The following is a 15,362-nucleotide window of genomic DNA, read 5'->3' as shown; positions in this document are numbered from 1 at the left end:
TCCATGCTCGCATTCATCTTCTTCTTCTCCTTCTCCTCCTCCTGCCTCTACTTCATCTACGTAGCCCCCGGCATAGGTGAGCCGGCCCGTTGGGGGGGGAGGGGAGGCGGGCCTCAAGGACCCCCGCTGTACCCGTGGTGGGCGCGGGGCCGGGCGCGCTGCTGCTAACCCCGCATCTTTGTTGTGCTGCCTTCCGACGCTCTAGAAGGTTCATCTGGCGTCGCGACGTGGGCAGTGCTATTCCTGCTTGCCAGGCCAGGAAAGTGAGGTGAAAACGCTGCTAGCCGTAACGCCGCGCCGTAAGCTAATGGCAGAAGGAGGGAGTGAGCCACGGGGTTGCCTGAATGCATCTTTTTAAGGCAATAGTAGCTGCGTGAATCCGTTAAAACGCTTGTCGTTTTTTTCTGTCAGTGAGATCTCTTCAGAAGCTATGCTCTTGGTTAACTATTACCTTTAAAATCACTGCTGCAGTAGAGAGATGAGTTGTGTGAGAAATGCTGCATAACACAGCTGCAGGTCTGGGTCTGATAGGGAAGCAAGCCACAGAACTGGTCGGGTGCTGTGTTCTTAGCTCACTTGTGCTCTTCCAGGGAGGGCATCAGGCTCTTCTTCACTGGACGAGTCCTTCAGAACTAGCTTGTGTTTCCTGAGATAAGAAATACTGTCTGGGGCTCTGTAGTGTTTTGCTGTGTGGTGTGTCTGTTGGCTAGGCTATGCTTCCCCTTTTTCCAGAGAATGTTGATGCTATCTCTTGCACCACTTGTATCTGTAAAGCTGTCTCCCTGTCATCTCTGTCTTTTCTTAGTGCTTGAAACTCCTCTCTGCAGTCAGTGCTGCAAAATGTAGCCTCTGATCAGGTGGCCCAATCTTTGCAATAATTGTGTCCTGCTGTCTACTGTCTTCTAGCTGTTCAGCTTAACTTCTGTTCCTGATCTAACAGTGGTAGGACAAGGAGGAATGGCTTTAAGCTAAAAGAGAGTAGATCTAGGTTAGATGTTAGGAGGAAGTTTTTTCACTCAAAAGGCATTAGGCAGTGGCACAGCTGCCCAGATAAGATGTGGTGCCCCATCCCTGAAGGCGCTCAAATTTGGATGGGCCCTGGGCAGCTGAGCTGGTGGGGGAGCCTTGACCATGGCAGGGGATTGGAACTGGATGGGCTTTAAGGTCCCTTCCAACTTAAGCCATTCTGTAATTAATTTGGTCCTGTTTGCATTTTTGTACTGAACAAGAGCGTTAAGATGCATAATGCATGCCGCTGGATTTTTTTCATCATTGAAATGTTTCTTTTTAGCTGAATGTCTTAGAAGTATATCTGCTTCTTACTAAACATTTGTATAGTACCGTATTCAGTTTCGTAGTCTCTAGTAATTTCTTTCTTGACTTCTTGCTGCTTAGCTATCGGGTTAGATGCTTTTCAGTTTTCCTTGTACCAGAATTGAAGTGAAATCAACAGGGTATTCCAGAAGAATTCCTGGGGTATTTCAGGCCTAATCAACATTAAAACAAAACAAAACAAAAAAACCCTGCAATCTCAGATGGATATGTTACAGTCAGCCCTATCAAGTCTTGCAATAAGGAAAATCTTCAATAGTTAGATGAGTTTGTGAGATTGCAGTTCTTTCCAATTACTGTTCACTGGTGTCCTGCTCTGTTTAAGAGTTCAAAATGCTGCCATCCTGTGCTGGTCTTACTGGGGAAGTGAATGTACAAAATCTTGAAGAGAAGAGCAGTAGGAAGATTTTACACTGGTAATCCAAATCTGTCAGATTGCAGATGTGGTGATGATTTCCCAAGGATTTGCTCCCAGAAATGTTACTGTGTACTATGGAGAGGAAGAAGATAGCATTATATCTCAGAATAAAACCGGCAGCCATCCTGGCAATGTTCTTGGATGAATGTCTAAATAGTAACAAAGGAAGATCTGAAGGAAAGTAGTAGTTTAGATAGGTGATTCATGTAATAATTGCATGTGGTATGCATATGCTATTTTCAAATTGCTGTACGTACTTTTTCCCTTTGATTGTGTGTAATGGAATAGGTGTATTTAAATCGAAGTTGATTGTGCATGAGGAGGTGAAGCATGCCAAAGATTGTTTACTGAAGTTCAGCCAGCAGCATTTTATGAATATGTAACTACGAATGAAAAATTGTAAAGCTCAAAGCAAAAGTGAGATATCTATAGAACTTTACTCTGTAGTTATCATTAATAGTTGTGATCTGTCATAATTCCTATGTGCAGATGTGTTCTAATGAACAGATTGGTTGGTTGAGCTGGTTGAGTCGCCGTCCCTGGATGTGTTTAAAAAGCGTTTGGATGTGGTGCTCAGGGACATGGTTTAGCAGAGGGTTGTTAGGGTAGCATGGTTAGGTCATGGTTGGACTCGATGATCTTTAAGATCTTTTCCAACCTGAGTGATTCTATGATTGTATTCTTGGTTCAGCAGAACACTTTCTCCCTCAAGATCCAAGACACGGCAGAGGGGAAGACAGAAGTGTTTTCTCTTCCTAATGGAGGTGGGAATTGAAAAGAGAGGGAGAAGTTGATTTCCCAGTTGTGTGAGAAGAAGAGTATGTACACTATGTAGCAGAGTGGCTTCCTGAAAGGACAAAATCTGAATGAAAACTTAATTTTTATTGGCCTAATGCAATGGAGTTCCCTTCTTGCACACAGTTCTTGGCTTATCAAAAGGAGAAGACGTCCACACAAGGAATTCTTTAGCTCTGGGGAAGTTTTGGAGAGGCTATTGTCACATTTCCTCTGTTAAAGGATAGCATCTATACTTTTTTTTTTTAAGTGAAACTGCAGAATTTGTGAATTTGGGTAATTTGTTAAGAGGAAAAATCTCAACCACTTTCTTTAATGTTTTTGCTTATTTTTGAAGTTTAAATACTTTTATTTGCACAGTAGTTATATGTATACCACTGATTTCTATTATTATTTGTGGAGGCCTAGCAGAATATTAGTTCTTGGGGAAATAGAAGCTTTCGTTTTCCTGTGCATTTCAGAATATGAGAAGTAGAAAAGCATTTATGAGTCAGGTTTTCAGTCACTACTGTGTATTTTGAGACTAAGATGTAATATTCCACACCACATAAAAATTTAGGGCTTACTGAGAAGAATTCATGCACTGTTTTTTGTGCATCTCCTCTCCTCTCTTTTATATGAAGAGAAGATGGAGTGGAGTAGAGATGGTTACAACCTTACCTCAGTGTTCCCTGTCTGCTTTTGATAGAAGAACAGAAACTGAAACGCTTCAATCTTCTGAATACTAATGAGAGAAGAAAACTATTTTTTCTCTTTTTTTGTGTTCCCTTTTAAATTGGATGGACGTTTTGAAAGCAGAAACTTTAAAGCAGAGGGATAGGTAAAATAAATGGTAGTCAACATTTTAAATGTTTGAAAAGTAAGTTTTTTGTTTAAGTGTTGAAATAACACGTCTGCGTACTAATCTCTTGTATTTGATGGAATACCCTTCATCTTCTGCTCCTTCTCAGGTTCTTGAAATAGAAGTTGCTTATTTTGAGTTAATAAATGAAGATGGCACATGATTCTGAAACTTCATTGGAAGTTCCAAATACATAAATGTTTACTGTAAATATATCCTGCACGTAGAGACTGAGGAAGCTAGCAGAGCCGGAATGTTTGGCAGGAATCTCTTATTCAGTGTTGCTGATAACAGTACTGATGACAGCAACTTGAATAGTTGATGCCTGATGCTGACAGCTATTCAAAACACATTTAGTTTTGAGTTTACATCGTGGAATGTCTCCAAAGATGAGGAGAATCAGACAAAGATAGAGGGCTCTGGTGAACAAGAAGGAACGCTTGCTGATTTTATTTCACTGCCAAGCCAATCTGGTAGTTGCCAGAGAGATTTATCTTTTGTACTTTACTTCTCAACTTTTCTATCATCATCATAACTGAAATCTCATACATTGTAACTGGTTTTATGCAGCAATCTCTTACCACTGAGGGTTTTTTTTTTTTTTCCAACTTCAGCAGAATACTTCTAGCAGCATCTTACAGCTCTCTTGCAGTAGGCAACTGCAGTCTAAATTGGCCAGCTTGGATGTAATGATGTTATAGTACTTGTGGGAAATGGGTATGAAGCAGTGCAGGGATTGTGGAAGATATAGTCTGTTTTTGACCTCATTGAGCAGAAAACCTGAGCAGTGAATGAGACTGTTGAGGAAAAACACAGCTCCCGTTAACCTCCTCTGTCATTCCTAGCCAAGGAGCAGCTTGCTAGCTAGGCAGAATTTTGGAACCATCTCCATTGGTTTCAGCATACAAGTTGATACATTTAATATATTTTATTTCTTCCCCTATTCAGTATTAGGAAATGATTTACCTAATAGAAAAAGCCTATACCAAGCCTTTTCAACTTGTGCAGAAATGGAGGAAAGAACTGAAAATGTGATCAGCAAGATAAACTTTTGCCTGTGAATGATTTCAGGTGCTGAGCCCATAGATACGGGCACAGCCTCTGTGTTCCTGGCATCTTTGTCATTTGTAATGTTTCTGAAGACTTGCTGTTTGATCACAGAACAATTTAGGTTGGCATAGACCTGTGGAAGTTATCTGATGCAACCTCCTGCTGCAAGCAGATCATAGTAGATCAGATTGCTTATGGCCATGTCTGGTTGAGTTTCAAATATCTCTTTGGACAACCTGTCTCAGTGTTTGACAGTTCTGAGAAAGTTGTAATGTTGTTGGAATTTTCCATCTTTTTCTCGTGTTCATTGCCTTGTGTATTGTTTTCTATCTAGCTCTGAGAAGCATTCAATTTCATCTTTTCAGTGTTTCCATTTCCACTGTATGACTGAAAACACCAAAAGTTCACTTTCCCCATAGTCATTTCCTGTTAGGACTGAAAAACTCATTTCATTCAGTTTCTGTTTCTACATTACCAACTCCATCATTAAGATTTTCCTCTGGGCTTGCTTTGGTGTGTTAAAACCTTTCTTTTACTGGAATCCCCATACTAACTGTGGTGTGCTAACATGGTCTCACGAGTTGCTGTACAAAGGAGAGTCAGTACTATTGACCTAAAGGCCATGCTGTTGCTAATGCAAAGGCAGGGTGCTGTTGGTTATGCCACAATCATTTTAAGTTCAACTGTTATCAAAGGCTTCAGTTGGAGGAAATTGTTTCAGAATTAGCTACTGAATTATTTAACTTTGCTAATCCATCAGCTAATTGTCTGATGGAGGATAGAATGGAGCATCCTGAGATGGAAGGGACCTTCATTGAATCCAGCTTCATGTAAAGTATGTAAGAAGTTGTATTGAAGATTGTTTTGGGTATCACGCTTAAAATATTCGATTGTTTCTGTTCTTCACCCTTAAGTGGAGACTTGACTGATAGGTTAGCCTTTTTTACTGGCTCTGCTAAGTAAGTAACTGATGTTTATTCAGTCCTTCAGACTTGGAGCCAGAGGACTCATCTATTAGGCATATTCTTTGTGACAGCAAGTATACAGACATTGTCTGGAGTCTTGAAAAAACACCACCACTGTAAACAATTTTGAAACCTCTCTGTGGTATTTGGTAAAGATATATCCACCTGCATCATATGAATGATCTCTATTAACCTCCAGGAACATCAATCGTTGTTGGTATTTCTTACAGATTAAGGTGATCTGTGTCTTTCTAACGTGTTTTCCTTACAAGGATGTATATATATGCAAACTTGAAAGCAGTCTCATCACACAAATGAAATAAGTGTTCATTTATTATTAAATTACGAACAGTGAAAATTCATTTTAAATGTTCAACAATAAATCAGGCCAAAAATTCCTGTAGGCCAGGTTTCAAGGCCAACGTGTTTTTTTTTTTATTGTTGCATATGTTTTAAAAACTTCTGATTAACAACAAATAGTGATAGGACAAGGGGGAATGGTTTTAAACTGAGACAGGGGAGGTTTAGGTTAGACATTAGGAGGAAGTTTTTCCACTCAGAGGGTGGTGACACACTGGAACAGGTTGCCCAAGGAGGTTGTGGATGCCCCATCCCTGGAGGCATTCAAGGCCAGGCTGGATGTGGCTCTGGGCAGCCTGGTCTGGTGGTTGGTGACCCTGCACATAGCAGGGGGGTTGAAACTAGATGAGCATTGTGGTTCTTTTCAACCCGAGCCATTCTATGATTCTATGAAATGGAAAAATAAAATCTTGTGGATTTTGAACACTACTATTGATTTTTATCTGTGTTCTCAATAGATTTGAGTTTGTGAACAGGAAGTAATTTCCAGCAGTCCTAGTTTAGTTTGGTTATCTTTACTGCGAAATTATTTATTACATGTGTTTTAAAGTCCTTGTGCTGTAGCTTGTAAAGTATTCGTAGCACCTAAATTCTTGATTTTTTTTTAAGCCATCTCAAGTTGAGTTATATTTGCTGTATATTTAGCTTAGTCTTTAGAATTTAATCTGAACACTTTTGAGTTTAACACTTGATTGATTGCCATTCATGAGGTCTGCCAGTAGTGTATTTATATCTCTCATGTTGCTTAGAATAATACGATATAACCTTGAGATGAGAAGAGGTCTGTGTGGGACTTGTTCTAGAAATGTCCCTATGAGATTATTTCCCATTTGCAGTTAGTAGCTGAGATCTCTCTGTTAACCAGTTTGAATCCACGTCAATTTTTATGCAATGTGTTGAATGTGCTTTTTCAGAAATCTTATGAAAACAGGTGTTAATATCAGATGTATAACTTCGGAGGAAATGGCCATTGGCAAGACCTACCTTCTGCAGAAGCAGTGTTTATTGCATTTTAATTTTGCTGTGTCTCTGGATTCTCTATCAAGTATCCCCCATTTGAGCTGCTCCGTATGCTGGGTTTTTTTGCTTTTTTTTTTAAGAGCAGGTGTTGCTGGGGCTGTACTGACATAACCTAATTTTTGAATCAAAGAATGTTTTGGGTTGGAAGGGCCCTTGCAGATCATCCAGTTCCAACCTTCTGCTATAGGCAGGGACACCTCCCTCTAGACCAGGTTGCTCAAAGCCTCATCCAGCCTGGCCTTCAATGCTTGCAGGAAGAGGACATCCATAGCCTCTCTGGGCAAACTGTCCCCATGTCTTACCACCCTTACACAAATATTTGACTCTAACTCTTCTTGCCAGGTGCTATGGAAGTGTTATGTAAGTACTTTTCCTTTTGTTTCTGTTTTTCAATTTTAATGATAAAAGCATTTTCCTCAAGAGAAGCAAATTTTCCTTCAAAAAAGAGAGCTTGTAGATGCTTTTGCAGAAAATTTGTTTAATCAGGGTTTGTTTGCAGTCTTACCTGGATTAGAATAAGGTTTCCCGTAGGAATTGAAGGCACTTATGACCCTCTTGTCTTTCCTGTGGACTTGTTTCAAGGTCTTCATCTTAGTTCTGTACTTAGCATCAGGTTAGTAAAGCTGTAATGGTAATATGTTGGTGTAGATTTTTTAAAATATTCTTTCTTACGACTTCTGGAATAAATCTTTCAGCCATAGCAGAAGCAATTTTGGAGAATAAGTTTGCTGCCTGTGCAGTGTCCACAGTTTCCATTGCTATTTGTGTACAATTTATTTGTGTAATAGCTGAAGTGTTTTCAGCCAGTGTTTTGGTAGCAGCGAGGAGAAAAAAAAAGGCTAGTAAATGTGTAAGCGGAAGAAAAAGCATTAAGCTTTCTTATTAAGAAAATTGAGATCCTACTTTCAGTATCAGGCCAAACTCTTTTTTTGTTGCTGTTTTTGTTTTTTGTGGCTGTAGGATTTTAACATAAGTTAACAATGCCAGTAGTTGAATAATTTTTACACAAGTGAATTCTCATGTGTCAAAACAGCTAGTCTTCTTGATCAAGAGTTTGGAGGTTATACTCCATGCACAGCACCTGGAATGTTCTGAGCTTGACTGCTAAGTAATAGTTTCCCTTGTTGTTAATAAAGAGTTTTCTGAATGCCGATAAAACTCCCCATAAATTATTTAAAACCAAACACAAAAACATTACTGTAGGATTTACAGATATTATTTCTGGAAAGGTAGTGTAGGTATTTAGATTGCTGTGGATGTCGGTTAGTATTGTTTGCTAATGTGGTGGAATTGGTCGTCATATTTTCCTTTGGAAGTGCTCTCCTGTCCTTTATACAAAGTTCTCTTGTATTGCGCTGTGAAAAGACTTTGACTGATTCAGAGTTACTGTTCACTTCAAAAGTAATGCCTGCTGTTTATTTCCATGGAAACTACAACAAATATGAAGTGCATAGTAGCGCTATTTGATAGAGCAAGTTTTCAGCTACAGTACTTTTCAACACAATTGCCACCATTTATCCAGTTCACATGGATGAACTCTTCATTTCATGATGTGACAGCTATGCATGGCCATCTGGAACGTGGCTTGTCTTTGATGTTGCTGTTGGTGCTGCTGAAATTCACCGTCTCACTGTGCTCGCATCCACTGTTTGGTCTCCGTAAAAGTTCAGCAAGCATTGATGAACACCAGTGGGTGCCATTTTTTCCACATGGAGCAATTCAATCCTATACCTTTGTTACATAACCACTTCCATGTCAGACACCATTCTGTCAGCCCCTGACATCTGTCACATGGCAATAGAATGTAACTGAATGTTATTGGTGGGAAGGTTTAGCCTCTACTGCCATACCACCAACATCTGCCTCTGGCACTGTGAGCCCTTGTTTGTGTCATGCCATTGGTGCTGGGTCATGAGATCTAGTATATTTAGTTATTTCCTCCAAAATCTCAGAGCATTTTTTGGTTACAGTGGCTCAATAGTTCCAGCAAGCCAAATATCTGCCGTACAAATGGGTGCTTCAAATAGTTGAAATGATTGAAGTTAAACTGTTGAGTAGATGACTGTGTGGTCCTTGTTGCTCCAAAGATTAAAAGTCATTCTGCAGAATGATTTTTTTTTTTTACATTGTTTTTTGAGCTCTTTGAGTCCTGGATACACGTTTGCTTACTCAGGTATAAATGCAGCCCTTTTTCCAACTGACTTGCTTTCTGTTTAGGATGTTGAGGTCAGATTTGGGGCTTTGAATGCGAAGCTGAAACAAGTGAATATTTCTTATTGTTGCTATGAGTGAGTGTCATAGTCACTTTCAATGCTAATTTACTTATGCTTACTGCCTAAAATGAATACTTTATATCTAATTATCAAGCATTAATATTTTATGATTGGCAGTGATTTATAACAATTGCATAATGAAACAACAGTTAGGAGTGAATGAGTAGCAGTACACTTTGGTTGAAAGCTGTGTTTAACTAAAGATTAAAAAGGAGGATAGTTCTGTGGGACTGAAGAATTTATAAACTTTTTTTTGTCCTGTATTTTTATGATGTATGTATTAATGTGTATCCTGTATTTTGGAGATGGATGGACGTGTGTCTGCACATGAAAACTTAAGTTAAATTCAATTGATTCCCTGCACTGTCATTTGCTTTTTGTAAGCTAAAGTGAAAAGAAAGTGTAATATGAAACACATTGACTTTCAATAATTTTATCTTATAAATAAGCCTGTCACTGAATTTATTTTGTTAAATTTTACTCTTTGAGGATCTTCGTTCTGTAGTATTAATATTCACTAGCTATGAATTCAGACCTAGTAAGAAACACTTGAGCACATTATAAGTGGATGTTAAAAAAAAGTTTTGAAATAACCTTATTTTAATTGAAATCAAAACTGCTTTTTGTTTTCTCAGCAAATACGTATCTCTTCATGGTGCAAGCTCGTGGTATAATGCTGAGGGAAAATGTAAAAACAATAGGACACATGATCAGATTGTATACTAACAAAAATACAACACTGAATGGAACAGGTAAGGATATTTCTTATTTAATCTCATTTCTAAAAGATCTTTTTGGGATGAATAGGGGGGGACCTACACAAACAAACCTTGATGTTGTAGCTTGACTATGAAAACCTAGAACCACATCCAACTTTTCAGTGACTGTAGAGAAGGCCAAAGAATTAATGTGTATCAATTCATTTTAACAGGGAAAATGTCATAGCTGTAACACAGATACTGTAAGTGAATTACTGTTATTGTGGTAGAATGTTTTTTCATCATGCTGTAAGGAATTTTGAATTTACAAAGTCAGTGGTGTCAACTGTGTGATAATATGATAGAAAATCACTGGATTACTTACATTTTTTTACACCAATCATTCCCTTTTTTTAAGATTATCCTGAAGGAAACAACTCTAGTGACTGTGTTGCTCAAACAACAATGTATCTTCCAGAAAACTTCACTTACTCTCCTTACCAGGCTTGTCCAGAGAAACTGCCTTACATGAGTAAGTTTAAAGCTGATCTTAATGCTTATGTAGTCAATTGGATTGTACTTAAAATGCAACGTAATTATTAAAAAAAAAAGTTAATACTAAATTTAATACTAAATATTTTAATTTTCCTACTTTGGGAATGTAATAAAAAGTTCTAACAGCATCAAATACAAATAATCAGAGAAACAGAGTGATGTTTATGTTGGTATAAAAATGCATATAAGCATTATAAGTATTTCTAAGGAAACTTTCAAGGAATCTGACAGTTGCCTGTTATATGCTTTGTAGAGTTAGACCTACCATCATAATTGAAATTAATAAATATTTTTCTTCTATATAGGAGGCCTTATTGATGTAAATATGAGTGAAATTAGTTTTGATGAAATTCAGCAACTATTTTCAAAAGACTTAGACATCAAACCAGGAGGACACTGGAAGCCCAAAGACTGTAAGCCACGATGGAAGGTGAGGTGTTTCTTTGCTTTTTTTTTCTTGTTTGAATTCAGTTGCAAGTACTCAGTCTTCTATTGCTACGCTTTTTTATTATATGTGGTATATTAAAATACGTGCTTTGTGCTCAGAGACTAAAGCTTGTTGAATAACATGAAATGGATTGTCATGAGCTGTAATTAAACATAACTTTGTTATGTAGGCATAAACTTGTCCTATGTGTATGTTGCTTAAAGTGTAACTAGAAGCAAATTATCATAAAATGAAAATTTTATTCAACTTTTACTTAAGATATTTTCTTCTCTTTTCAGTTGCTTGATCAAAATTCAAACTTGCTTTCTTAATGGAAATGACATTTTAGAACACTGAGCTAATTTTTTATGTACAGTGGGGAAAATAGTTAATCTGTATTAAATAAAGCATAATTAAAAAATATTAATAAAATAGTTTGACACAAATAATTTTTGAAGGTGGCGATCATCATTCCTTTCCGTAATCGTCACGAGCATCTTCCAATTTTCTTCCGGCATCTGATACCGATGTTGCAGAAGCAGCGGCTGGAATTTGCCTTCTATGTTGTTGAACAGGTAACAACATTGGCTTGAAAAATGAATCTTCAGGATTCCTTACTAAAGGAGATCTGTACTTTTTTTTTTTTAACCAAGATTTGAATGAATCAAGAATTGAAAAACTGTCACTCTTGAGGTTATGCTTGCTCTGGGCAACCTACCTGTGGATGTCCCTGATCATTGCTGAGTTGGACTAAATGGCCTTTGCAGGTCCCTTCTAGTTCTAAGGATTCTATGATTCTATGTTTTAATTTTTTGAGTGAAAAAACAATGTTCAGCTTCGTCCTAAGGAGTAGCCTGTGTTGTTCTTTTTTTTCCCCCTAAGTACAGGCTAGTATTTTGTAGTGATAATATAACACATATTCTTGGAGTCTATTGTCATTTTAAATTTTCAAACTAAACAAACAAACAAAAACCTAAATTTGTTTTATGGGGAGAAGTTTGGAAATCTTCATTTAGAGAAGGCCGTTTTACAGTATGTACTTGATGAAATCCATTCAAAGCCAGTAGCTTTAATGTGTATGCATCTGGTTAATAGAAGTGAAATATAATGGCAATGTTGATAGTACAGAATTACTAACTAGCTAGAGACTGAGACTCTTCAAAAACAGTGAGGGATGGATGTGGAGGGGAAAAAAAAACATCAGCCAACAAAGTGTCTGCAAGTCACAGTGAAGGAACAAAGTAGTTGAGATTAATGGAAGACTCTGTGCTGTTGTTGGCTTTAGTAGATAAGTAGATCTCTGAAGAAATTACTGGATTTCTCATGGCTTATCTTATGTGGCATTTTCAGGTGACAATTGGAAAAGTAGCAAACAGAAAAAGATCACCAATTGTCATTAAATCATGTAGAATGCATTTGCTTTATGAATCAGTCTTGTTAGTTATATTGTCTCATTTGTTCAGAATAGAAATACGAAGATTTAAATTGTGAAATTAAAAGAATTTGAATTTAATTTCATTAAAGTTTCTCAGAAACTGGAATTAAGTTCTAAAATGATAATTACAATTATACGATTAATTATAATTACCTACATAATAACAAACACTTCAAATACTTCAGGTAACTGGTAACCTCACGCTGTACTGATCAAATGCTGTAAGTTGCTAGCGCTGTTAAGTTTTGTGCAAGGTGGAAAGCTGTCTCAGACTGCTAAACCACAAAGCCCAGTTGATGAAATTAACCAGAGCCATTCCTCTGTTTAACTACAGAAATAACAAGCATCAACAAGCGAATACTTGTTTTTTCTTTTTGTGTGGAATGTAATGTGTTTCTCCGGTGCTGAAAGTATGTCTCTTTCTTCCTTGTTTGCTGTTTGAAGACAGGTACACAACCTTTTAATCGTGCAATGCTCTTTAACGTTGGCTTCAAGGAGGCTATGAAGGATGTTGTCTGGGACTGCATAATATTTCATGATGTGGATCACTTACCTGAAAATGACCGAAATTATTACGGATGTGGAGAAATGCCACGTCATTTTGCAGCAAAGCTGGACAAATACATGTACATGTAAGTAATTGGCTTTATCCATGTTGTTTCTGGGTCTTTAAGAAACATTCTTGAAGCGTATGTAATTCTTTCAAGGTAAATCCAATAGATGAAACAGAAAATCTGAAACGATATTCATTAAAACGCACTTCACTGTGGCAGCTGCTGAGTGAAGAATTTATCTATAAATCATGGAAGTTAATATTGATTCTTGTATTTTTTTTTTTTTTATAGTGAGGAAATATTTTGAGGACTGGAAATCCCATTGCACAAGTCTCCTGGTGTATATAGATTGCATTATATAGGAATATTGGCTGTTCTTGTTGGTCAACTGCATATTACTTAATAATTACTGCTAGTACTTAGTGTATGCTTGTTGGGAAAAAAAGATGCATACCTATACATGTCTTTGATTTAAAAATTTACTTTCTAAAAACTGGAAATCTAAATTTCTTTAAGTAGATAAGTATTTTACTGTAGTTGAATATATACTATTAAACTGATTCTTTATAACTTTTAACTATTCCATAGAATACAGCTGAGAATTAAAATTACTGAATTGATGCTTCACTGACTGCTGATTTATTATTATTTTAAAAAAGCAATGAAGTAATAATAAGTGTTTTTTTTTTTTCTTCTCGGTTGAGTAGTTCAAAAGATAATTAGAAGGTTTCATTTTATACTTTCAGCTTTGGATCTAAATCAGCCATTTGAAATATGTGGTACGCTCATGTTACAAATTTGAGCTACTACAGCTAAAGATTTGAGACACAAATTTGAGTGTAAGGGTACCTTTCATGCAAATCTAATGCTGCTGTAAATATTTTATGTGACTTCAATGTGTATTACTTAATGCCAGTGATCTGTGAGTCAGTTTATCTCAGTCGACACATTCTGCTTCTGTACATGTCCTCAGTTATGGATTCTTTGTGTCTTATTGAAGGGTATTTCTCAATAACAGGACTACTTACTTAAGTCCAGATAAGAATATGAAATTTGTCTTTTTCAGTCTTCCGTACAATGAGTTCTTTGGTGGTGTAAGTGGACTGACGGTGGAACAATTCAAGAAGATTAATGGATTTCCAAATGCCTTCTGGGGATGGGGTGGAGAAGATGATGATCTTTGGAACAGGTGAATGTTCGATATTTACTATATCTTCTTGATTGTTCTACAGTATCCAACATTAATTCTGTTGTTTTAAGGAATAAAAAGAATGAGTGTGACATTAATTTTTTTTTTCTTGGCCTTTTTGCTTTGGATATGTAACAGACTTTTGAGAGCTCTTTTAACACAATAGATGTAACAACAGAATAGTATTAAGTATATTAGTCTCATTCCTTCTAGTCCTTTGTGTGTAGCTTTTTACTTTTATTAAATGTCTCTACTGCTAGCATTACAGAATACCATATCATAGGCTGTAGAGTAAGGATGAGTTTCAGCTATATTTAATATCTTAAGAGCTGTGAGTGGTAATTTTGGCCCTATAGATGGTCACAAATTGGATAACAGACAGCAGCGTTTGCCATGTTACTAAATGCTCACAGTAAACAACTGTAAATTCCAGTGGACTTCTTAAAACATGAGTTCATATATAGAGGGGGATATTTTAAAAGAGGAATGTTTTTCTCCTTTCCCTGCTATTCTCATATTTTTCATCCTGTTGTGCCTTAAACATATAATGATTAATGTTCTCCACTTAATTAGTTTTTGACAGCATTATTAAGACAGAAGGGATTTTTTTAAGGGGGAGGATGTCAGTGAGTGGAAAGACTGAGCTTTTAAAATGGTTAAGGCATAGTTTTCACTTTTGCTGTAACTTAAACAGAGGCATTTTTGATACTTTGTTCATTGCACTGCAGGGTTCACTATGCTGGATACAATGTAACAAGACCAGAGGGAGATTTAGGGAAATACAAATCCATTCCTCATCATCACAGAGGTGAAGTCCAGTTTTTAGGAAGGTAAGAAAAACTAAAAACTAATCAAACACTGCAGCTAACGATGTAAGGATTTTTCTTACATATATCTTCTGCACGCACAAATAAGCAGTGTTGCTCCCTCTTCAATGCTGAATTCCATGTCTTTTAAACATATGTGTTTTGTTCAGGTATTTTATTTTATTTTTTTTAACTGTGAGAGAAACTGAGTTTTGTGTCAGGAGATGTTATTCTATTTGATGCAGAAAACTGTAGTTCCTTTATAGTCTGGACACTAGTGCTGGAAGAGCTTTTCTACTTTGCAGATTTAGATATTCTGCATAAGGAAGCAGATCAGCTGGGGATAATGACTTGTGTGAAAACAAACTTCAGGACTCCTCAAGGGTTGTTTTCTTCTATCATATATCATTGTATTCTGAGATGAAGGTCATCTTGTTTCCTGGTCATGTGGGCTTAAGCTTTCTCTTTTGTGGTTCCTTTCTTATGCAAAACACTCTGGCTACCCTAGACTAGAATAGCAACCAGAATATAGCAGACGAGCTGCATCTTCAAGTTGTAATGTGAAGCTCAAAATATAGGGTTTCTGGTTTATGTTTGCAAATAACTAGAAATCCTGCTCAGTTTTGCTATCAATGGATGTCTTT

The 15,362-nt window shown here is 37.0% G+C and overlaps 1 protein-coding gene across 1 annotated transcript; it reads left to right on the top strand.

Annotated features, from left to right (window-relative positions):
* The first annotated feature begins 3 nt into the window (after positions 1–3).
* On the top strand, positions 4–15,301 carry B4GALT6 (beta-1,4-galactosyltransferase 6). The gene is made up of 8 exons (XM_010708893.3): positions 4–76; positions 9,690–9,806; positions 10,171–10,284; positions 10,613–10,737; positions 11,193–11,309; positions 12,614–12,801; positions 13,790–13,912; positions 14,641–15,301. The coding sequence occupies exons 1-8, from the start codon at positions 4–6 to the stop codon at positions 14,744–14,746; spliced, it is 963 nt and encodes a 320-aa protein (XP_010707195.1). The 3' UTR covers positions 14,747–15,301.
* Positions 15,302–15,362: the final 61 nt, after the last annotated feature.

Source organism: Meleagris gallopavo, chromosome 3, assembly GCF_000146605.3.
Source record: "Meleagris gallopavo isolate NT-WF06-2002-E0010 breed Aviagen turkey brand Nicholas breeding stock chromosome 3, Turkey_5.1, whole genome shotgun sequence".
In the NCBI taxonomy this organism is placed as follows: domain Eukaryota; kingdom Metazoa; phylum Chordata; class Aves; order Galliformes; family Phasianidae; genus Meleagris; species Meleagris gallopavo.
This window is presented reverse-complemented; position numbering and strand designations above follow the sequence as displayed.

What these genes read in the sequence shown, in the direction of transcription:
- B4GALT6 (XM_010708893.3), top strand. Translation starts at nt 4, where the DNA reads ATGCTCGCATTCATCTTCTTCTTCTCCTTCTCCTCCTCCTGCCTCTAC. An exon ending in TACAACACTGAATGGAACAG is followed by an intron (nt 9,807 to 10,170) that starts GTAAGGATATTT and finishes CCTTTTTTTAAG; the next exon opens with ATTATCCTGAAGGAAACAAC. An exon ending in GATGATGATCTTTGGAACAG is followed by an intron (nt 13,913 to 14,640) that starts GTGAATGTTCGA and finishes ATTGCACTGCAG; the next exon opens with GGTTCACTATGCTGGATACA.